The sequence below is a fragment of the Theropithecus gelada genome, chromosome 15 (genome assembly GCF_003255815.1).
Source record: "Theropithecus gelada isolate Dixy chromosome 15, Tgel_1.0, whole genome shotgun sequence".
NCBI classification, from domain to species: Eukaryota; Metazoa; Chordata; class Mammalia; order Primates; family Cercopithecidae; genus Theropithecus; species Theropithecus gelada.
This window is the reverse complement of record NC_037683.1, coordinates 46,601,215-46,626,047: the sequence shown is the minus strand read 5'-3', so window position 1 is coordinate 46,626,047 and position 24,833 is coordinate 46,601,215. Positions and strand designations below refer to the sequence as shown.

The 24,833-nt window shown below is 46.4% G+C and overlaps 1 protein-coding gene across 1 annotated transcript; it reads left to right on the top strand.

Moving 5' to 3' along the window:
* The first annotated feature begins 59 nt into the window (after positions 1–59).
* On the top strand, positions 60–24,833 carry LOC112607709. The gene is made up of 3 exons (XM_025358871.1): positions 60–131; positions 903–999; positions 24,066–24,833. The coding sequence occupies exons 1-3, from the start codon at positions 60–62 to the stop codon at positions 24,701–24,703; spliced, it is 807 nt and encodes a 268-aa protein (XP_025214656.1). The 3' UTR covers positions 24,704–24,833.

Sequence of the window (24,833 nt, the reverse complement as noted above, 5' to 3'; positions counted from 1 at the left end):
CCTGTGACTTCCAGTCACAAAAGAGGAAGGTGTTAGCAAGTCTCAAACAGATGGGCTCAATGAAGCAGAAGGCATCCCTGGGCCAGGGCCAGAGGGGCCACGGAGGGGACGCTGAGGTCCAGAGCACAGGGGTAGGGACTTGGCCTGTCCCCATGTCCTCCCTGTGCTTCCTCTCCATGCATCTTAGACCCATGTGGGCCACACTGGACCCCAAACTCGGTCCTCCTGGTTATCTGCCCTGATCTGCCCCGCCCTCCTCCTGGGTGCCTTGTCCACTGGGGCTTATGATGTGTAGCTGCAGCTGCACTGACTCAGATGATCTCCCCAGCTCCAGGGTGAGGCTCCATTCTCCCCATGAGACTGGGGGTTCCTGGTTTGCATGCCTCACTCCTCATCATCCTGGGGTTTCCAGTAACTGGGCGTTCAGGAACAGGTCCGGGCCAGGGGTGAAGGTAAGGAAGAGCCATGGCTGCAGCACCTCTGGAAAGGCATGCGGCAGCACTGCCCACCATGCATCCTCATGGGGAGCCAGGGAGCAGATGAGCACGGGAGTTGCAGAGGGCTTAAGAAGGACTGCAGCTTCCTAGGCAGAGGCAAGGCAGGAGCAGAGCCAGAGGCCAAGCACAGATTCTGGACCAGCAGAGGTTTTGACCTTTTCTTGGTTTGGTTTTGGTTTTTCTCTTATTTTCACAGCAAAGTTCTTCCTTTAAAAAGTCCCAAAGCTGTCCCTTCACACACAGCCCCAAGGAAAAAGGGGGCATTTGTGGTGGAGGACCCAGGGACTGCCAGGCCTTCATAGGTGTTGGGGGCCTGGCTGATGGAGGAGACAGGGAACCAGTTGGGGGAGAAGGGGGCAGCTGAGCAGGGGTGCCCAAAGGCGCTCCCTAATGTTCTTTTACCAGGATGTGACCCCTAATAGGAACCCCAAAATGGCCTACATCCAGGATAGGAAGGAGCTGGAACAAGATGTAGTGTGGGGGTGGGAAGAACCAGCCCCTAGTAAAGTGACATCCGCCCCGCAGAAACCCCCTCTCCTACAGCTGTGGGGAGGAAAAAGGAAGGGGAAAAAGGTCCTCACCGCATGCCAACAGCTTGGATGATTGGTGGTGTGTGGCAGGACACACACCTAGAGCTCTGCCAATAGCTCCGCCCAGCCACCCCTAGAGGAAGTGGCCACTGAGGCAAAGCTGTCACTTCAAAAATGTACCTGTAGAGAGGCACATGTGTGCATGTGCGTGCATGGACACGCATGTTCCCAGGACTTTGCAGTCTGTTAGGGCATCTGTGAGGTGAGCAGCTATGTCAGAGCCTGCCTGGAGGAGGAAGCCTTCTGTGGGCTGAAGGCTGCCTGCGATCACTGTTATTTTCCATGGCAGGGAATGACGGGTCATTTTCAGAAAAGTCTTCAAAGGTCATCACAAGAGATCCTACAAGTATTTCCTTCTTGAGGCTCACTGTTTCCTAAGGTGCCTCTGCAGCTGTTAACGGTCCTTGCTTGATTAAAGTTTCCAACAACCCAGACCTTCCCCCAGATATAGACAGTGGTGTGTGGTGGTGACTCCCTGGGGGCCTCAGGGGCCCTGAGAGTGAGTGGGAGGGTGTAGAGCAGCTGGTGGCAAGGGTGGGTGGGGTGGGAAGAGTCAAATACTTGAACCTGTGGTGTACAGGGGGTGGGTGTGGGCAGTGTGTGAGTAAATCAATTGCAGGAAAATTTACAGGAGTTCCACAAACTGTAGAATGTCCCAGTTTTCAGATCCAATACACGGGTGAACATGATGTAGATGCCAGGTAAAATGCCAAAATCAAGCTTCTAGTCTGCACTCAAAAAGGAATCCGTGGCCAACATAGTGAAACCCTGTCTCTACTAAAAATACAAAAAAAATTAGCCAGGTGTGGTGGCTGAAACCTGTAGTCCCAGCTAGTCAGGAGGCTGAGGCAGGAGAATCACTTGAACCCAGGAGGTGGAGGTTGCAGTGAGCCAAGATCGCACCATTGCACTCTAGCCTGGGCAACAAGAGCAAAGTGCCATCTCAAAAAAAAAAAAAAAAAAAAAAAAAAAGGAATACATGGGCTTGCTGCCTAACTTGACTGTGGAGAGGCTTAAGAAGGGGATCTCCTGGCCGGGCGTGGTGGCTCACACCTGTAATCCCAGCACTTTGGGAGGCTGAGGTGGGCAGATCACCTGAGGTCAGGAATTTGAGACCAGCCTGGCAAACATGGTGAAATCCCGTCTATACTAAAAATACAAAAATTAGCTAGGAATGGTGGCATGTGCCTGTAATTCCAGCTACTAGGGAGGCCGAGGCAGGAGAATTGCTTGAACCCAGGAGGCAGAGGCTGCAGTGAGTCAAGATCGTGCCCAGCCTGGGCTACAGAGTGGGACTCCGTCTCCAAAAAAAAAAAAAAAAAAAAAAGAATAAAAAGAATAAAAGGAAGAAGAAGAAGGGGATCCCCAGATGGAACTGCACACCCCATTTTCTTGAATGTCTTAACCAGGCTTGTTCTATATTTTTCTCCTCTTTAGCTCTTTTGGTGATGGTTACATATCTTTTGATCATAGGCCACATTCGCTTCTAATCTTAGACCAGCTTGTAGCCTTCCTTTGTGAACACAGTAAGAGAGTGGGATCCTTCCCCTTCCCCATGTGTATCACACATTACCTTTAGAGACTGGACATCAGAAAAGATACCTGTAACTCCAAGCTGTACCTCTACTGCCCAAATATCAGGGAACTTTTAAGAGCTGAGGGGTCAGTGCTGTACATTTCAGCTTTTCCAGAACTGTAATATCATCATCTGAGAGCCTGGAGGGCAGACACCAACACCCATGTTTTGCCCTCTCTTGGCCTCCCCACTACTCATTACAGGGAATGGGTGTTTACAGTTGACAAGAGGAGGGGGCCCAACCATGAGGGCATCAGATAGAATTTGCCATGTGGAAGGAAGCTCACCTGATCAACTTTGTGTCATTGATACAGTCTATGTCAGGACATCAGGAGCATCTCCTAAGACTCTGAAAGTCAGGCTATATCTGTCTTCATTACTTTAACCCATTGGCCTCCAGGAAGCCCTAGTTTACTGACAGGGTGTGGTAGCCAAAATAATGGCCTCCCAAAAATGTTCACACCCGAATCCCCAGAACCTATGACATATGTCACTTTACCTGACAAAATGTAGATGTGACTATGTTAATTAAGGCCCTTTAGATGGAGAGATTATTCTGTTTTATCTTGGTAGGCACACTCTGATCACATGGGTCCTTGAAAGGGAGAACCTTTCCCATCATGGGAAGAAAGAGATTCGGTGAGGGAAGGAGGGCCAGAGAGATGCCACAGGAGAAACACTCAACCCATAGGTCCTGATTTTGAAGATAGAGGAAAAGGACCATGAGCCAAGGAATACAGGCAGCCTCTGAGAGCTGGAAAAGGCAAGGAAGCAGATTTTCCCCTTCAGCATCCAGAAAGGAACCAACCCTGCAGACACCTTGACTTTAGCCCAGTGAGACCTGTGTTGACTTGATCTCCACGACTGTAAGATAATAAATTTGTATTGTTTAAGCCACCAAGTATGTAATTTATTAGAGCAGCAGCAGTTTCCTGAACTGTGGAGGAAGCATGATATAATAGAAAGAACAGGGAGACTCTGGTTAAAGAGACCAGCCTTGCCACAGCATGTGACTTTGGGCAAGTCACAATTTTCCATATGTAAAATACAAGATAGTCTGACCTCAATCAAGAGTATGATTGCTGGAGACACACTAGGTGTGGACTTTACAAAGGCCTCTTTAAAAGTCTGTCACAAAGGCTTCAGAGTCAGGAGGGAGAAAAATGGGCCACCCGATTGCACCATGAGGGAGACTTGGATTTCTTTGATCACTGAAGCCAAAGAGTACAGATAGGTCTTCGGTGACTTGCCCTAGGCCTCTCCTTGGTCCTGCCTCAAATGGTGACACAGAAAGCACATTCTCTGTGCTAATGGCACAGAGCTGAAAAGAAAAACAAATACATCAAAAGGCCAACTCAAGATTCGAGCCTTTCAACAAGGCAAAATGATGGCTCCCAACCACAGAATGAAATGTCATAAAAATAATAACAGCAGGCCGGGCGCGGTGGCTCAAGCCTGTAATCCCAGCACTTTGGGAGGCCGAGGCGGGCGGATCACGAGGTCAGGAGATCGAGACCATCCTGGCTAACATGGTGAAACCCCGTCTCTACTAAAAATACAAAAAACTAGCCGGGCGTGGTGGCGGGCGCCTGTAGTCCCAGCTACTCGGAGGCTGAGGCAGGAGAATGGCCTGAACCTGGGAGGCGGAGCTTGCAGTGAGCCGAGATCGCGCCACTGCACTCCAGCCTGGGTGACACAGCGCGAGACTCCGTCTCAAAAAAAAAAATAAAATAAAATAATAATAATAATAATAATAATAATAACAGCAGGCTGGGTGTGGTGGGTCATGCCTGTTATCCCTTGGAAGGCCAAGGCGTGCAGATCATGAGGTCAGGAGTTCGAGACCAGTCTGGCCAATATCGTGAAACCCCGCCTCTACTAATAATACAAAAATTAGCTGGGCACGGTGGCACGCGCCTGTATCCCAGCTACCCGAGAGGCTGAAGCAAAAGAATCGCTTGAACCTGGGAGGCGGAGGTTGCAGTGAGCCAAGATGGAGCCACTGCACTCCAGCCTGGGCAACAGAGCAAGACTCTGTCTCAAAAAAAAAAAAAAATAATAATAATAATAATAACAGCAAAGTCAGGCACAATGGCTCATGCCTATAATCCCAGCACTTTGGGAGGCTGAGGTGGGTGGATCACGACCAGCCTGACCAACATGGCGAAACCCCATCTCTACTGAAAATACAAAAATTAGCTGGGCATGGTGGCACATGCCTGTAATCCCAGCTACTCAGGAGGCTGAGGCAGGAGAATCGCTTGAACCTGGGAGGCGGAGGTTGCAGTGAGCCGAAATACTACTACTACTGCACTCTAGCTTGGGTGACAAAGGGAGACTCTGTCTCAAAAAATAATAATAATAATTAATTTAATTTAATAAAAATATAAAATGAGCAAATGAGCCTCTGCCTAAGGCTGACCAGTCCATAGACAAGCCAGTGGCCTGGACATCAGGATGAGTTTATCAAATGTTCATTTTCAGGAATTTAAGTGGGAAAATATGGAGATGACCGCTAAGTTGGCAGTGGGAGTTAAAGATGAAAGGATGTGTAGAGAGCATCTACCTTGACCCACAGAGTTCTCCATATCTAGTGATCATCCCTGGCTACTCCTCGCTCACATACTTAGTGGGGAGCGATTACCCTGGCAGAGGCGACTGAACCTGATTGCCTGATTATCATGAGGGGTTAGGGCTGCTGCTACATACTGTAGGAATGTCCAGGCACACCTCATTTTATTGCACTTATTACACTTCACAGATACTGAGTTTTTTTACAGGTTGAAAGTTTATGGCTACCCTGTGGCAAGCAAGTCTACTGGTGCCATTTTCCAACAGCACATGCTCACTTCATGTCTCTGTGTCGTCACATTTTGGTAATTCTCAAAATATTTCAAACTTTTTTCATTATGATTGTATCTGTTATGGAGATCTGTGGTCAGTGAGTTTTGATATTTGTCATTGTTTTGGAGCACCACGAACCATACCTATGAGACACTGAACTTAATAAAAGTTGTGTGTGTTCTGACTGCTCCACTGACTGGCTGTTCCCTGTCTCACTCCCTCTCCTTGGGTCTCTCTATTCCCTGAGACAAAACAATATTAAAATTAGGCCAATTAATAACCCTACAATGGTCTCTAAGTGTACAAGTGAAAGGAAGAGTTGCACATCTCTCACTTTACATCAAAAGCAGAAAGGATTAAGGTTAGTGAGAAGGGCATGTCCAAAGCCAAGATAGGCCAAAAGCTAGGCCTCTTATGCCAGTTAGCCAAGCTGCAAATGCAAAGGAAAAGTTCTTGAAGGAAATTAAAAGAGCTACTCTAGTGAACACATAAATGATAAGAAAGCAAAACAGTCTTATTGCTGATATGAAGAGAGTTTGAGTGGTCTGGATAGAAGATCAAACCAGCTATAACATTCTCTTAAGCCAAAGCCTAATCCAAGGCAAGACCCTAACTCTCTTCAATTCTCTGGAGGCTGAGAGAATTGAGGAGGCTGAAGAAGAAAAGTCTGAAGCCAGCAGAGGTTGGTTCATGAGGTTTAAGGAAAGAAGCCATCTCTATAACATAAAAGTGCAAGATTAAGCAGCAAGTGCTGATGTAGATGCTGCAGCAAGTTATCCAGAAGATCTAACTAAGATCATTGATGAAGGTGGCTACACTAAACAACAGATTTTCAATGCAAACTAAACAGCCTTTTATTGGAGAAGAGGCCATCTAGGACTTTCATAGCTGGAGAAGAAAAGTCAGTGCCTGGCTTCAAATCTTCAAAGGACAGGCTGACTCTCTTGCTAGAGGCTAATGTAGCTCATGGCTTTAAGTTGAAGCCAGTGCTCATTTACCATTCTCGGAATTCTAGGGCCCTTAAGAATTATGGTAAATCTATCCTTCCTATGCTCTATACATGGAAGAACAAAGCCTGGATGACAGCACATGTGTTCACAGCATGGTTTAGTGGATATTTTAAGCCCACCGTTGACACCTACTGCTCAGAAAGAAGATTCCTTTCAAGATACTACTGTTCATTGGCAATGTACGTAATCACCCAAGATCTCTGATGGAGATTAATGTTGTTTTCATGCCTAACAAACTTCCATTCTGTAGCCCATGGGTCAAGGAGTAATTTTGACCTTATTTAAGAAATACATTTTGTAAGGCTACAGCTGCCATAGGGATTCCTCTCATGGATCTGGGCAAAGTAAACTGAGAACCTTCTGAAAAGGATTCGCCATTCTAGATACCATTAAAAACATTCATGATTCATGGCGGGGAGTCAAAATATCAACATTAACAGGAGTTTGGAATAAGTTGATTTCAACCCTCATGGATGACTTGGAGGTGTTCAAGTAATTAAAAGTGGCGTGATCATGGCTCACTGCAAGCTCCACCTCCTGGGTTCATGCCATTCTCCTGCCTCAGCCTCCCAAGTAGCTGGGACTACAGGTGCTGGCCACCACGCCTGACTAATCATTTTGTATTTTTAGTAGAGATGGGGTTTCACCGCATTAGCCAGGATGGTCTCGATCTCCTGACCTCATGATCTGCCTGCCTCGGCCTCCCAAAGTGCTGGGATTACAGGCATCAGCCACCGTGCCCAGCTTTATTTTTTTTATTTTTTTATTTATTTTTTGAGATGGAGTCTCACTCTGTTGCCCAGGCCGGAGTTCAATGGTACAATCTCAGCTCACTGCAACCTCTACCTCCCGGGTTCAAGCGATTTTCCTGTCTCACCCTTCCAAGTAGCTGGGATTACAGGCATGCACCACCACGCCTGGCTAATTTTTTTTTTTTTTTTTTGTATTTTTAGTAGAGACAGGGTTTCACTGTGTTCTCCAGGCTGGTCTCGAACTCCTGAGCTCAGGCAATTCACCCACCTCGGCCTCCCAAAGTGCTAAGATTACGGGCGAGAGCCACTGCGCCCGGCTGAACATAACTTTTATATGCATTGGGAAACAAAAAAGAATCCTGTGATCATTGCAGTGATCTCAAACCTGAACCCACAATATCTCTGAAGTATGCCTGTATCTTCAGGTCAGGGGATTCATGGGTGCCCCTTGGGTGTTCCATGCTCAGTGATATATTGGGCAACTTTAACCACCACAGCCTGGAAAGAACCCAGTTATCAGAACGCTCAGAAATGAAGGTCTGGCTCACCCACTGGGCAAGCAATTCAGTCCAGCAAGAAGTACTGGTTCAGTGAGGGGAGTCTAGTGTGGATGGAGGAGGAGGAAAATGAAGAATGTCAGTTGCACTCTCAGAACCAACCACAGCATTGGGGATTTTAGCTTGTCCCACTGATGCTCCTATGATAAGTGTTTGTACCTCTTTTTTTTTTTTTTCTTTTTTAATCAGAGTCAGTGTCTCACTCTGTCACCCAGGCTGGAGTGCAGTGGTTCGACCATAGATCACTGTAGCCTCAAACTCCTGAGTTCAAGTGACCCTCCCACCTTAGCCTCCCAAGTAACTAGGACCACAGGCACTCACCATCACACCAGACTAATTTTGCTGTTGTTGTAGATTCAAGGCTTCGCTATGTCAACCAGGCTGGCCTTGAACGCCTGGCCTTAAGCAATACTCCTGCCTCAGCCTCCCAAAGTACTGAAATTACAGGCATGACTCACTCTGCCTGGCTTTTTCTTTTTTTTTTTTAAAGAGACAGGGGTCTTGTTATGTTGCCCAGGCTGGACTTGAACTCCTGGGCTCCAGCAATCCTCCTGCCTTGGCCTCCCAAGTATCTGGGATGACAGGCACATGCTACCAGGGCCAGCTTATTCCTCTTCTTCCTCCTCCTTTTTAAAAAAACTATGACCTGCGCTGGGCGCGGTGGCTCACGCCTGTAATCCCAGCACTTTGGGAGGCTGAGGCTGGTGGATCACGAGGTCAGGAGATCGAGACCATCCTGGCTAACACGGTGCAACCCTGTCTCTACTAAAAAATACAAAAAAATTAGCTGAGTGTGGTGGCGGGCGCCTGTAGTCCCAGCTACTCGGGAGGCTGAGGCAGGAGAATGGCAAGAACCCGGGAGGCGGAGCTTGCAGTGAGCCAAGATCGCGACACTGCACTCCAGCCTGGGCGACAGAGCCAGACTCTGTCTCGAAAGAAAGAAAGAAGAGAGAAAGAGAGAAAGAGAGAGAGGGAGAGAGGGAGAGAGGGAGGGAGGGAGGGAGGGAGGGAGGAAGGAAGGAAGGAAGGAAGGAAGGAAGGAAGGAAGGAAGGAAGGNGGAGGGAGGAAGGAAGGAAGGAAGGAAGGAAGGAAGGAAGGAAGGAAGGAAGGAAGGAAGGAAGGAAGGAAACTATGACATGAAGAAAAAGTGACAGCATGAATTTAACACAAGACATGAGCAGATCTGATTGCTGCTCGCTGCTCAGCAGATACTGTCAGTGCCTCAGCCATTTCTCCTCAGGCCTCACCCGCTGGCTGCACATAAGCCCTGAGGCTAACGGCAGGCCTGCAGCTCCTTGCCTGAAACTTTTGTCTGATGGGAGAGCGAGAGCAGAGGGCCAGGAGTGCTGGAGAGTCCTTGCCTCCCTCCACAAAGCAGCTCTCAAACAATGACTGGTGGGAACTGGTGTTATAAATACACCAGCAACCTTACCCCGGGAGTGGGAGAGTAACTTTGAGGGCACATGTTCCACACTGGCTCTCAGAGTTCCCCACTGGTTTTAAGCCCCAGTTTTTCACCATGCATATAAGTGGTATCTTTTTCTGTTTTTTTGTTTTTTTGAGACAGGATCTTGCTCTGTTGCCCAGGCTGGAGTGCAGTGGCATGATCACTGCTCACTGCAGCCTCAACCTGCTGGGCTCAAGTCATCCTCCCAGTTTAGTCTCCCAAGTAGCTGGGACTAAAGGCATGCACCACAATGGCTGGCTAATTTTTTTAAAAGTTTTGTGTTTGTTTTTTTTTTTCAAGAGAGGGGGTCTCTCTAGTTGCCCAGGCTGGTCTCAAACTCCTGGGCTCAAGCAATCTTCCTGCCTGGGCCTCCCAAAGTATTGGGATTACAGACATGAACCACCGCGCCTGGCAGGCATCTCATTTTTACTTTAAGCTGCGTGTCCCTGATTCGTAATGAACTTGAGCATATTTTCATGTTTCTTTACCAGTTGGATTAGCTCTTCAACTGAGGTTAGAATCCTTTGTGTATATTTTTCTATCCTCCCAGAATTTTATTTTGAAACATTTTAAACTTAAAGGAAAAGTTGAAAGAATACCACGAACACTTGTATATCCTTCATTTAGTATGTCAGTTAAGGCCCATCAGAGAAGCAAAACCACTAGCATATGCATATGTATGTATGGATATTTATATATACATACACACACATACATATTTTTTCTTTTTTTTTTTCTTTTTTTTTTTTTTTTGAGACGGAGTCTTGCTCTGTCACCCAGGCTGGAGTGCAGTGGCCGGATCTCAGCTCACTGCAAGCTCCGCCTCCCGGGTTCATGCCATTCTCCTGCCTCAGCCTCCCGAGTAGCTGGGACTACAGGCACCCGCCACCTCGCCCGGCTAGTTTTTTGTAATTTTTAGTAGAGATGGGGTTTCACCGTGTTAGCCAGGATGGTCTCGATCTCCTGACCTCGTGATCCGCCGTCTCGGCCTCCCAAAGTGCTGGGATTACAGGCTTGAGCCACCGCGCCCGGCCAGTAAGAGATCTGGTACACAGAATTGCTCTTATTTGGCACACAGAATTGCTCAATTATGCAGTTGTGGGAGCAAGCTCAACAGTCTCTGAAAGGTGTTGTCTTTGCTTCTGCTGCTGGAGCTTGGATTCTGCAGGCCTGGCAGCGGGGAAGGGAATATGGGCAAAAGTGGGAGACAGCAAGGATAAGCCAGAACCCATGAGGATAGACTGAAACCCAAGTTAGTCTCTCCCCGCCTCCACCTTTGATGACGCGAATGTCCTGCCACAGAAGGTATGCTTTTACCCATCATGCTCTGCTGCTACACGGGTATGCAAGCCCTGCTAGTACACAGTCCCAGCACATGGTAGCACTCAGTAAGGAGAGCTGGATGTTCCAGTTCCATTGATTATGTCAGCCCACTTTCCCCAATGAGTTGAACTGTCATGTTTTTGTATACACAATCACCTTGTATGAGATTCTCTGTTTTATTCCATTGACTAATTTTTTCCCTTTGCTTTATTCATTTGATTAAGTGGCCTTATAATATGTTATCATATTTGGGAAAGTGAATTTCTTTTCTTTTTTTTTTTTTTTTTTTTTGAGATGGGAGCCTTGCCCTTTCGCCGCCCAGGCTGGAGTACAGTGGCATGTCTCAGCTCACTGCAACCTCCACCTCCCAGGTTCAAGCTATTCTCCTACCTCAGCCTCCCGAGTAGCTGGAATTACAGGCATGTCCCATCACGCCTGGCTACTTTTTGTATTTTTGTAGAGAAGGGGTTTCGCCATGTTGGCCAGGCTGGTCTTGAACTCCTGACCTCAGGTGATCCACCTGCCTCAGCCTCCCAAAGTGCTGGGATTATAGGCGTGAGCCACCGCATCTGGCCAGTAAAGTGAATTTCTCTCACTATTTTTTTCTCACTATTTTCCTATCAAAATCTTTGTATTTTTAAAAAATATTTTTTTCTTTGCTTGTTCTTTGTTTTACTAATTGGAATTATACACTTTAATTTTTGGAGAACTGACACTTTTTATGATTTTTTCTCTTCCCAAAAGGATATGGTTAATTTTTTGTTTGTTCCCATCTTGCTTTATAGTGTTTAATAATATTTTACTGTATAACTTTATTCATATGAATACTTATGTGTTTCTTGATTAAATATAAGTAAATATACGTACTGCATCATAGTCGTTACAAGGGAAGTATCTGCCAAACTGCCCGGGTTCAAAATCCCAGCTCTGAGATTTTACCAGCTATTAATAGTAATCTGGGGCTAAATCACTTAATCTGTGTGTTCCTCAGTGTTCTCTTCTATAAAATAAGAATAATAATAGTGGCTGGACGCGGTGGCTCACACTGCATCCCGGCACTTTGAGAGGCCTAGGCACGTGGATCACTTAAGCCCAGGAGTTCGAGATCAACCTGTGCAACATGGCAAAACACCCATCTCTACAAAAAATACAAAATAATAATAATAATAATAGTAATCTGTTTCAAGAGGATGTTATGAGGCTTGATGGGGTTGATACAAAGTGCCAAGAATAGTTCATGGCATTATGGTGGCTATCATTATTATCCCAAGAATTTTTTTTTTCTGAGTAGCTTCATTATCTATATATTTTCCTAAGAATTTTATAACTTTGTAACTCTAAATTGAAACTGCTTCCATTTTCTTTTTTTTTTTTTTTTTAAGACGGAGTCTTGCTCAGTCGCCCAGGCTGGAGTGCAGTGGCCGGATCTCAGCTCACTGAAAGCTCCGCCTCCCAGGTTTACGCCATTCCCCTGCCTCAGCCTCCAGAGTAGCTGGGACTACAGGCGCCCGCCACCTCGCCCGGCTAGTTTTTTTGTATTTTTTAGTAGAGATGGGGTTTCACCGTGTCAGCCAGGATGGTCTCGATCTCCTGACCTCGTGATCTGCCCGTCTCAGCCTCCCAAAGTGCTAGGACTACAGGCTTGAGCCACCGTGCCCAGCCACTCCATTTTCAATTCAATATGCTTATTGCTAGAGTAAAACAATTTATTTTCATTATATTTATCTTGTATACAGTCAGCCCACCAAATTATATTGTTTTTTACCATGGTTTTTTTTTTTTTTTTTTTAACTAGTCTTTTGGTTTTTCTGGTACAATCATGTCAGCAGCAAAAAAGATAATATTATAATTTCTTTTCAGATGAGTGTAACAATTCATTGTCTTGTTTTACCAAATTTGGTAAAACTTCCAAGATATGTCAAATAATAAGGATAATAGCAGGCAGCTCTGTCTAAATTTTTATTTTAATTGAAGTGGTTTCAGTGTTTCACCATTTAGAACCATATTTGCTTTTAGGTTTTAATAACTAGTCTTCATTATATTTAAGCAGTTTTCCTCTTTTTCTTTTTTACTTAGAGTTTTTATTGGGAATAGTATCAAGTTGTAGTAGCTTTACACATTAAATCTGGGAGCATTTCTTCGTTTTCTTTTTTTTTTTTTTTTTTGAGATGGAGTCTCGCTGTGTCGCCCAGGCTGGAGTGCAGTGGCGCGATCTCGGCTCACTGCAAGCTCCACCTCACTCTTGACTAGTTTAAATGGCATAGAACGGCTGGGTGCGGTGGCTCACACCTGTAATCCCAGCACTTTGGGAGGCCAAGGTGGGCGGATCACCAGGTCAGGAGATCGAGACCATCCTGGCTGACACGGTGAAAACCCGTCTCTACTAAAAATACAAAAAAAAAATTAGCCAGGCATGGTGGCGGGCACCTGTAGTCCCAGCTACTCTGGAGGCTGAGGCAGGAGAATGGCATGAACCTGGGATGCCAAGCTTGCAGTGAGCCGAGATCGCGCCACTCACTGCACTCCAGCCTGGGCAACACAGCCAGACTCCACTAAAAAAATATATATATATAAATAAATGGCATTGGCATAGAAATTATTTAATGTTAGAAAAAACTCATATCTGGTGCCATGTGAATGCAGTATTTCCCAAAAGGAGTCTCTCATCACCTTCCTGTGGCAGTCTTTTTTAAAACAAGTTGGGCTATTCAAGCTTTCCTCTTTCTCCTGGGTCAATTTTCATGGTAATTTGTATATTTCTTGAAAGATATCCATTTCCTCTATTTTCAAATTGGTTGATTTTCAGTTGTACTGTTTTATAATTCTTCAATTTTCTCCTCTATTTGTAAGAATGTTTTCTTTCTCATAACTAATCTTGTCTATTTAATCTTTCTTTTCCCCCCTTAATTTGGCTTACAAGAGGTTTATTTTATTAGCTCTTTTTTTTTTTTTTTCGAGGCAGAGCCTTACTGTGTTGCCCAGGCTGGAGTGCAGTGGCACCATCTCAGCTCACTGCAACCTCTACCTCCTGGGTTCAAGCGATTCTCCTGCCTCAGCCTCCCAAGTAGCTGGGGTTACAAGTGTCTGCCACCGCACCCTGCTAATTTTTGTATTTTTTAGGAGAGACAGGTTTTTACCATGTTGGTCAGGCTGGTCTCAAACACCTGACCTCAGATGATCCGCCTGCCTTGGCCTACCAAAGTGCTGGGATTTCAGGCATGAGCCACTGTGCCCAACCTTAATAGCTCTTTTAAAAGACAATTTTTTTGGATTGATTTATCCTTTTTAGGTTTTTTTTGTTTTGTTTTTTTTTGTTTGTTTGTTTGTTTGTTTTTTTGAGACAGGGTGTGGCTCTGTTGCCCAGGCTGGAGTGCAGTGGTGCAATCTCAGCTCACTGCAACCTCCACCTCCTGGGCTCAAGCTACCCTCCCATCTCAGCCTCCCAAGTAGCTGGAACTACAGGCATACACCACCACACCTGGCTAATTTTTGTAATTTTTTTTTTTTCCCCCAGAGATGGGGTTTCACCATGTTGCCCAGGCTAGTTTCGAACTCCTAAGCTCAAGTGATTCTCCCGCCTCGGCTACCCAAAGTGCTGGGATTACAGGCATGAGCCACTGTGCCTGGGCCTTTTTAGTTTTTTTTTTTTTTTTTTTTCCATTTAATTAGTGTTAGCTTTAGTTATTATTTTCTGATTTGATTTCTTTTCTTACTCTTTTCATAATTTCTTGAAATAAGTGCTCTCTTTATTTTTCCTGTGCATATGTTGTTTAAAGCTTGCTATCTTTTTGACAGTGAAATATATGATACAGGGTAATTGAGAGGGTTTCTCATGTTATGCTGTTTTCTCATTTCACATTTTTATTTTGCGAACATGGTCTTTTCATTCTTTTTTTTAAACCAGTTTTATTGCATTGTAATTTATATACAACAGATTGATCTGTTTCAAGTGTACAAGCCTATGAGTTTTGACAAGCGTATTCAGTTGTGTAATTACCACAATTAAGATACAAAACATTCCTATCTCTCCCCAAATCCTCCTATCCCTTTGCAGGCACTCTTCTCCCACCTCCCTGAGCCCATAACTTAAATTTCTCTTGTTTGATATCAGTACAGATGTTCCTTGACTTAGGATGGGACTATGTTCCAAAAACCCATCATAAGTAGAAAGTAATGTTAGTTGAAAATATATTTAATACCCTGATAAACCCATCGTAAAGTCAAAGAATCCTAAGTTAAACCATTGTAAGTCAGGGATTGTATATAGCCTCTGGTTTTCAAAATAACATTTAATATTTGCCTGGTATCTCTTTCCGTGTCTTTATTTTAAAACTTTATCACTTTAAGTGTGTTTCTCTTTTTTTTTTTTTTTTTTTTTTTCTTGAGACAGAGCCTTGCTCTTTCGCCCAGACTGGAGTGCAGTGGTGCTATCTCGGTTCGCTGCCAGCTCTGCCTCCTGGGTTCACACCATTCTTTTGCCTCAGCCTCCTGAGTAGCTGGGACTACAGGCACCCACCACCGTGCCTGGCTAATTTTTTGTATTTTTAGTAGAGACAGAGTTTCACCATGTTAGCCAGGATGGTCTCGATCTCCTGACCTCGTGATCCACTCACCTCAGCCTCCCAAAGTGCTGGGATTACAGGCGTGAGCCACCACACCCATCCTAAGTGTGTTTCTCTTAAGTAATGTGTACCTAAATTTGATTTACAACAAAATCTGACAGTCTTTCGATGGTAGATTTCAGTCCACTTGTATTTACTGTAATGAGTGATGTATTTGATTTTCTTATTTCCATCTTACTTGTTTTAAAGCTTTTTATATTGTTGTTAACTCTTCTTTTTTTAAATCTTTGCTAGATTAAATAAATTACTACTCATTCATTCTTTCTCCTCATTAATTTGGAGTTTGTCATTCTATTAATAGGATGCTCTCAGATAGATACACATGACTCTTCTAGTGTATGAAAACAACAGCTGCTATTTCCAGAACACTTTAATTATCTTCTATTTCCTCCCCATCCCAATAAAATGTAATCTTTTTTACTTTTTATTTTTTTTGAGATGGAATCTCACTCTTGTTCCCCAGGCTAGAGTGCAGTGGCACAATCTTGGCTCACTGCAACCTCCACCTCCTGGGTTCAAGCGATTCTCCTGACTCAGCCTCCCAAGTAGTGGGATTACAGGTGCCCGCCACCACGCCCAGCTAATTTATGTATTTTTAGTAGAGATGGGGTTTCGCCACGTTGGCCAGGCTAGTTTTGAACTCCTGACCTCAGGTGATCCGCCCGCCTCGGCCTCCAAAAGTGCTGGGATTACAGGCGTGAGACACCACGTCTGGCCAAAATGTGATCTTTAGATTACTTTCACTTCCCTTCCTTTCTCCCCTTTTTCCTCCCCACCTCTCCCTGCCTTAGACTTCTGGAACACTTTTACCTTCCCCTTATCCCCAACGCCTGACTCCACAGTTTTAATGAGATAATTTAGTCCTTATTAGAATTTCCCTTATAGTGTTCCACCTGTTTCAAGAGTCCTTATTTAGCATATATGTTACACCTCATAAACAGACATGGTTCGGCCGGGCGCGGTGGCTCAAGCCTGTAATCCCAGCACTTTGGGAGGCCGAGGCGGGTGGATCACGAGGTCAGGAGATCGAGACCATCCTGGCTAACATGGTGAAACCCCGTCTCTACTAAAAATACAAAAAACTAGCCGGGCGAGGTGGCGGGCGCCTGTAGTCCCAGCTACTCGGAGGCTGAGGCAGGAGAATGGCGTGAACCTGGGAGGCGGAGCTTGCAGTGAGCCGAGATCGTGCCACTGCACTCCAGCCTGGGTGACACAGCGCGAGACTCCGTCTCAAAAAAAAAAAAAAAAAAAAACAAAAAAAAAACAGACATGGTTCGTTGCTCCCCACTGGTTTCTTGCCTCTTCTCTTCCCCTGTCTTGAGGTCTCTGTTAGGATTCATTTGTTGTTTATTAGAGTCTCTTCTCAAAAATATTTCTCAGATGAAGTACTCAGTGAATTTTGCAAATCTTTTTTTCTTCCTTGGCTGGGTATGGGTTGCAGGCCTTTTCTTTCATTAGCCCACATTCCATTTGGGGGTCTTTTAACTTTCAGGGTTGCAGATGGGAAAAAAGAACTTGCTTTTTGCCTGAAAGCATGTAAGATTTCCTGTATTCTTAGAGTTTTGGAATTTTTGCCATATGTAGCTGAGTGTGTGTCTTTTTGCTTCAACTGGAGCTGCAACTTCAGTCTTTCTTCAGCTTAGAGAAATTTCATCTATTATTTAATTATGACCTCTCCTCTCTTGTTCCTTTTTCTCCTGGAACCCACAGCATTTGCAGGTTAAGTCTACTGTATCTGTTCCAGGCTCCTACCTTCTACCACATATTTGCAATTCTATATTTTTGTGCTAGATTTTGAGACATTTTTCTCTATTTAATTTTCTAGACCTATTTTTGGGGTTTCAGCAATGACTGTCCTCTCCTTTGATTTATCAATGGAATTTTTTAGTTCTGCGATCACATTTTCTAGTTCAAGGAAATCTTTTGTGTTTGAGCTTCACACATATCTCTTTCAGGCTCTCATTTTTTCTGTCAGGGAGTCAGCTGTCTCTGTCAGCAGGTTCCTCTGCCCTCTGCTTTTTCTGCATTCTCCCAGCCTCAAGGGCTGAGAAATTAAATCCACCATTAGTTTTGCTGAGAGTTAAGACCCAGAAGAGTTATGATTGTCCTTGAGAAGCAGGCTGTCTCTGAGACTCGCTTTCTTCCTGAAAGTCCTTGTTTCTGGCTCTGAGGCTATTTTCCAGACCTTGTCTGCAAGGAATTCTCTCTGCTTGGAGCCCAGAAGAGCCCACTTAAAGTTTGTCACCTATAGCTGGAGTTGTCAGAGGAGGTGTGGAATAGAGAAACTCACTAGAGTTTCCTAGAATTCCCTTGCTGTGAGAAGTCTAAGTATTACTATTAACAAACACCAAATCACCAAAACACTTAAAGCCAGGAAGCGTTAAAAGGAGTTACCTCTGGGAACTATGACTTGGAGTAGGAACGGGGATGGGGGAAGAGAGCCTTTTACTTTTATTTTTTCCCCTACGGTAGGATATCTCACCCTCAGCATTATAAATTTTGGGTGAGAAATTCCTTATTGTGGGTAGTTGACCTGAGTTTTGTAGGTTGTTTAACAGCATCCTTGACCCCTTCCCACTACCACCCCCTCCCCAGTTGTGACAACCAAAAATGTTTCCAGACATGCCCTAAATGTTTCCTGGAGGGGGTGGGGAGCAAAGTCACCCCTGGTTGAGAACCACTGTTGTGTAGCCTTTGGTTCTATTTGGGTTTTTTTTTTTTTACCACGTGCACGTTATTTCTATAATTAAACATTTAACTGAGGTCACAAGACAGAAGAGGAAATGTGAAGCTGTTAAAAGGAAGCAGAACAACTAAGAGAATATACAGTAAAGGACAGGGAAGCAAGTTAGCAAAGTGGGAAGAAATTGAATATAAATAAAAGAAGTAGAAATGAAGAAATGAGAATTGCTTAAATCTGTTCCCTCCTTGTAACAAAACTAGGCTGGAAGTTTAAACCCATCTTTGAGAGACTGCAGAGCAGGGCCAAAGATGGAGGGGCCCTGGCCGCATGGCTTTCAAAGACCCTCCCCACCTATAAGTAATTTCTTAAGAACTTCCTGGCTGGCACGGTGCCTCATGCCTATAATCCCAGTACTCTGGGAGGTCTAGGTGGGTGGATCACAAGGTCAGAAATGAAGAGGGTATCTCAGTCTTGGAACTAGAGAAGCAGGATCCTGAAGTCCCACATACTCCTGTCACTGAGGTCCCTGTCAGGCCTCTGAGTCCAAGCTAAGCCATCATTTCCCCTATGACCTGCACGTATACATCCAGATGGCCTGAAGCAACTGAAAATCCACAAAACAAGTTAAAATAGCCAGTCCCTGCCTTAACTGATGACATTCCACCATTGTGATTTGTTCCTGCCCACCTAACTGATCAATTGACTTTATGGCAATACACCCTCCCTGCCCTTGAGATAATGTACTTTGTGATATTCCCCTACCCTTGTGAATGTACTTGGTACAATACAGCCTCCCCACCCTTAAGAAAGTACTTTGTAATATTCTCCCTACCCTTGAGAATGTCCTTTGTAAGATCTACCGGCTGCCCACAAAAAAATTGCTCCTAACTCCACAGCCTATCCCAAACCTATAAGAACTAATGATAATCCCACCACCCTTTGCTGACTCTGTTTTCAGAGTCAGCCCGACTGCACCCAGGTGAAATAAACAGCCGTATTGCTCACACAAAGCCTGTTTGGTGGTTTCTTCACACGGACGTGCATGACATTTGGTGCCGAAGACCCAGGATAGGAGGACTCCTTCAGGAGACGGGTCCCCTGTCCTCACCCTCACTCTGTGAGGAGATCCACCTACAACCTCGGGTCCTCAAACCAACCAACCCAAGGAACATCTCACCAATTTCAAATCGGGTAAGTGGTCTTTTCACTCTCTTCTCCAGCCTCTCTCGCTACCCTTCAATCTCCCTGTCCTTCCAATTCCAGTTCTTTTTCCTCTCTAGTAGAGACAAAGGAGACACATTTTTGTCCGTGGACCCAAAACTCCGGCGCTGGTCACAGACTCGAGAAGACAGTCTTCCCTTGGTGTCTAATCACTGCGGGGACACCTGCCTGATTATTCACCCACATTTCATTGGTATCTGATCGCCGCAGGGATGCCTGCCTTGGTCATTCTCCCACATTCCCTTGGTGGCAAGTCAATTGCGGGGATGCCTGCTTTGGCTGCTCACCCACATTGCAGCCTGGGGCTGCTCACCACCCCCTGTGCCGTGTCTCTACCTTTCTCTTCGAACTTACCTCCTTCACTATGGGCAACCTTCCGCCCTCCATTCCCCCATCTTCTCCCTTAGCCTGTGTTCTTAAAAACCTAAAACCCCTTCAACTCACACCTGACCTAAAACCTAAATGCCTTATTTTCTTCTGCAATACTGCTTGGCCCCAGTACAAATGCGACAATAGTTCCAAGTGGCCAAAGAATGGCACTTTCAATTTGTCTATCCTATAAGACCTAGATAATTTTTGTCGAAAAAATGGGCAAATGGTCTGAGGTGCCGTACTTCCAGGCATTTTTCACACTTCGTTCCCTCCCTAGTCTCTGTTCCCAATCCGACTTGTCCCAAATCCTCCTTCTTTCCTTCCCGCCTGTCCCTTCAGTCCCAACCCCAAGTGTCGCTGAGTCTTTTGAATCTTCCTTTTCTACCAACCCATCTGACCTTTCCCCTCCTCCCCAGACTGCTCCTCCTCAGGTCGCTCCCCGCCAGGCTGAATCAGGCTGCAGCTCTTCTTCAGTCTCCGCTCCCCCACCCTATAACCTTTCTATTACCTCCCCTCCCCTCACCCAGTGTGGCTTACAGTTTCATTCTGCGACTAGCTCTCCCCCACCTGGCCAACAGTTTCTTCTTAGAGAGGTGGCTGGAGCTGAAGGCATAGTTTGGGTACATGTGCCTTTTTCTCTACCAGACCTTTCCCAAATCAGCCAGCGTTTAGGCTCTTTCTCATCAGATCCCAGTAAATATATACAGGAATTCTGATATCTAACTCTGTCCTACAATTTAACCTGGAGTGACTTGAACGTCACCTAACTTCTACCCTCTCCCTAGATGAACGGGAAAGAGTTTTTTCTCTAGCCCAATCTCACACTGACAAACGCCGGCTTCATGAGCCAGGCCTCCAGAAAGGCATTAGAGCAGTTCCCTAAGAGGACCCCCCAGTGGAACTATCAGGCAGATTCCCCAGGTATAGCTAGGCGAGATTACATGATTTCCTGCCTAGTTGAAGGGCTTTAAAAGACAGCATACAAAGCTGTTAATTATGGCAAACTAAAGGAAACTACCCAAGGTAAAGATGAAAACCCAGCCCAGTTCATGGCCTGCTTAGCAGCAACCCTTAGATACTTTACTGCCCTAGACCCAAACGGGCCAGAAGGCCGCCTTATTCTTAATATGCATTTTATCACCCAATCCGCTCCTGACATTAGGAAAGAACTCCAAAAATTGGATTCCGGCCCTCAAACCCCACAACAGGACTTAATTAACCTTGCCTTCAAGGTGTACAATAAAAGAGAAGAGGCAGCCAAGCGACAACACATCTCTGAGTTACAGCTCCTTGCCTCCGCTGTAAGACAACCCACAACCATGTCTCCAGCATACAAAAACTTCAGAACATCCAAGCCACAGTTCCCAGGGGGCTCCTTCAAAACCTCCTCATGGACCTTGCTTCAAATGCCAAAAGCCTGGCCACTGGGCCTCGGAATGCCCGCAGCCCGGGATTCCTCCTAGGCCGTGCCTTGTCTGTGTGGGCCCCCACTGGAGGTCAGACTGTCCAGCTCACATCGCCACCGTTCCTAAAGCTCCTGGAGCTCAAACCCAGTGTTCCTTGGTCGACTCCTTCCCACATCTCCTCAGCTTAGTAGCTGAAGACTGACACTGCCCAATCACCTCGGAAGCCCCCTGGACCATCACAGACGCGCGTGACAGTCCCCAGCACTGCAGAGATCTGAGATCCAATAACAGTCTGCAGAGGTCTACTCACCATGCAGAGGTCTACTTACACCATAGCCACTGTTCTGGGATTCCCATTCCATTTAGACCTCCTGATTGCACCGTGTCGTCTTACAATAAACACCGCTTCACTTAAACAGTTGATTCCTTACAAACAAAGGCCTGGTAGACTTAGCACGCCCAGTCAGAGATGACCCCTCACTATGTGTTCCCAGTACTAGTTTCACTTCTTAGTGCCACACTTTAAGGATCAAGCCGAAAGGGGGCGATGAGTAGGCTGCAAATAAAGTCTGTAAAAGAACTGTAGAAGGAGTCAGGCTCGGTGACTCATGCCTGTAATCCCAACACTTTTGGAGGCTGAGGCAGGCGGATCATCTGAGGTCAGGCATTCACGACCAGCCTGGCCAACATGGTGAAACCCCGTCTCTACTAAAAATACAAAAAATTAGCCAGGCATGGTGGCAGGCGCCTGTAGTCCCAACTATTCTGGAGGCTAAGCCAGGAGAATCGCTTGAAACCAGGGGTGGGATGGAGGTTACAGTGAGCCAAGATCACACCACTGTACTCCAGCCTGGGTGACAAGAGCAAAACTCTATCTCAAAAACAAAAACAAAAACAAAAAACCTAGGTCATTTGTAAGGACTAGCTCCCAATTCCTCCAGGGCTGTCAGACCAGTATTGGCAGAACCAGTGAGACAAGGAACAAGGAAGCCGACTTTGGTTCCAAATTTTAAAAGTTCTATCAATAAGAAAGATTGGAAGAGAGTCCTTGGAAGGGTAGTGAGGTCGTTACCAAGGAGAGGTTCAGCTTCTGGAAGTGTTCAAGAAGATACTCATAGGGCAGTTCCTGCAGTGGGTGTAACTTTGGGCCAGATCTGTCAGCCTCCTTTTGGCTATGTGATTCTAGAAATGTATAAGCTAGACAAGAGATCTGATTAACTCACACGTTAAGCAGAAATATCTTAGGGCCAAATGGCATGACAGTACATTTAAGTCAGAGGAGGTTGGCTCATGGAGGAATTGGGCAATAAGTGAAGACATCAGAGGTTCAACATCTTCAGCTGACTCTGATCTGTTGGTCTTTCCCCCACAGAATTAGTCAGAACTCATGGTTGCAAGAGATAGAAAACATAACTTTGACTTAAGGAAAAAAAAAAAAAAAAAAAAGGCCAGGTGCGGTGGCTCACGCCTGTAATCCCAGCACTTTGGGAGGCCAAGGTGGACAGATCATCTGAGGTCGGGAGTTCGAGACCAGCCTGACCAAGATGGAGAAACCCCGTTTACTAAAAATACAAAATCAGCTGAGGGTGGTGGAGCATGCCTGTATTCCCAGCTACTCTGGAGGCTGAGGCAGGACAATCGCTTGAAGCTGGGAGGCGGAGGTTGCCGTGAGCCGAGATCTCACCATTGCACTCCAGCCTGGGTAACAAGAGTGAAAAAAAAAATTAAAGGAATTCCGTCTCAAAAAAAATTAAAGGAATTCATTAGCTTACGTAGCCAAAAAGTTCAGAAGGCAAATCTAGCTCTGGGCATGTCTAGATTCAAGGTTTCAAATGAAGTCATTAAGACTTGGTCTGGGTGGCTCACGCCTGTAATCCCAACGGGTGGATCACTTGAGGTCAGGAGTTGGAGACCAGCCTGGCCAACATGGTGAAACCCCGTCTCCATTAAAAATACAAAAATTCCTGGGCATGGTGGCTCACGCCTGTAATCCCAGCACTTTGGGAGGCCGAGGCGGGCAGATCACGAGGTCAGGAAATCGAGACCATCCTGGCTAACACGGTGAAACCCCATCTCTACTAAAAATACAAAAAATTAGCTGGGCGTGGTGGCAGGTGTCTGTAATCCCAGCTACTCCAGAGGCTGAGGCAGGAGAATGACGTGAAACCAGGAGGGAGCTTGCAGTGAGCCGAGATCCCGCCACTGCACTTCAGCCTGGGCGACAGAGCGAGACTCCGTCTCAAAAAAAAAAAAAAAAAAAAAAATTAGCCGGGTATGGTGGTGCACACCTGTAATCCCAGCTACTAGGGAGGCTGAGGCAAGAGAATCACTTGAACCTGAGAGGCAGAGGTTGCGGTGAGCCGAGGTTGTGCCACTGCACTCCAGCCTGGGCAACAGAGCAACACTCCGTCTCAAAGGAAAAAAAAAAAAAAAAAACTTGGTCTGTATTACGCATTGTATGCCTATATCAAAATATCTCATGTACTCTATACATACACCTACTGGCCGGGTGCGGTGGCTCAAGCCTGTAATCCCAGCACTTTGGGAGGCCGAGACCATCCTGGCTAACACGGTGAAACCCCGTCTCTACTAAAAATACCAAAAAAAAAATTAGCCGGGCGTGGTAGCGGGCACCTGTGGTCCCAGCTACTCGGGAGGCTGAGGCAGGAGAATGGCGTGAACCCAGGAGGCGGAGCTTGTAGTGAGCCGAGATCGCGCCACTGCACTCCAGCCTGGGTGACAGAGCAAGACTCCCTCTCAAAAAAAAAATAAAAAATAAAAAATAAAAATAAAATAAAATAAAATAAAATAAAATGTTTTACAGAAACTCAGTTTACAAGGCCGGGCGCGGTGGCTCAAGCCTGTAATCCCAGCACTTTGGGAGGCCGAGACGGGCGGATCACAAGGTCAGGAGATCGAGACCATCCTGGCTAACATGGTGAAACCCCGTCTCTACTAAAAATACAAAAAACTAGCCGGGCGAGGTGGCGGGCGCCTGTAGTCCCAGCTACTCGGGAGGCTGAGGCAGGAGAATGGCGTGAACCCGGGAGGCGGAGCTTGCAGTGAGCTGAGATCCGGCCACTGCACTCCAGCCTGGGCGACAGAGCGAGACTCCGTCTCAAAAAAAAAAAAAAAAAAAAAAAAAAGACAAACAAAAAAAAAAGAAACTCAGTTTACAGACGACTGCTTGGGAGCAGTCCTGTCACCCAGTCCAGAGGGAGTCGGTCAGCTGCGTTCCGCGAACTTGGGAGGCGACTGTGGGGGGAGCCGCGGGGTCCTCACTGCGCGCCGTCAGGGACCAGACGCTGGGGCGGCCCCGAAGCGTCAGGACTACAACTCCCAGGATGCCGCGGGCCAGGCTGCATCCCGCCTACGCAGATGTGGTTGGCAACTCCGCCCCTTACCAGGCGGCGGCGCTGCGGGCTCAGTCCTAAGCGGGCGGAGGCAGCGAGGCGGGTGGGTCTGGGCCGGCTTCGGCGATATCCGTGGGCTGGGTTGGGGGCGTTTGAGCCCTTGGCTAGTCCGGGTGGGTAGCCGGGACCCCAACCCCCGCCTCCTCCAGAGTAAAGCTCTCACGTCCACCTGGCGCGACGCTGAGCCATCTTCAGAAGCACCGCAGCCCTCAGAACCCCACATCACGCTGCCGGTGGTTCCCCGCATCCGGTGTCCGCCCCCGAAGCCTCCCTCCCTCCCCCGCAGGCCCAGCTATCTGCCCTTAACCGCGACCTGGGCCTCTCTTGGGGAGGCCCAGGATGGGGTCCTCAGAGGTCCGGGGACCCAGGGGCATTTGTGGCGTGTGTAGGGGCGTGGGCTTTAGGGAAGGGTGTTCCTCTTCAAATTGGGATCACCAGGACGGAATCAGGCGCACGGCTTCCTCCTCTGTGGCTTCCTGTGGCACTCCAAGTGGGAAGAAGAGAAGCTTGGAAGTGAAA

What these genes read in the sequence shown, in the direction of transcription:
- LOC112607709 (XM_025358871.1), top strand. Translation starts at nt 60, where the DNA reads ATGAAGCAGAAGGCATCCCTGGGCCAGGGCCAGAGGGGCCACGGAGGG. An exon ending in CTGAGGTCCAGAGCACAGGG is followed by an intron (nt 132 to 902) that starts GTAGGGACTTGG and finishes TTCTTTTACCAG; the next exon opens with GATGTGACCCCTAATAGGAA. An exon ending in GTGGGAAGAACCAGCCCCTA is followed by an intron (nt 1,000 to 24,065) that starts GTAAAGTGACAT and finishes CAAAAAAAAAAG; the next exon opens with AAACTCAGTTTACAGACGAC.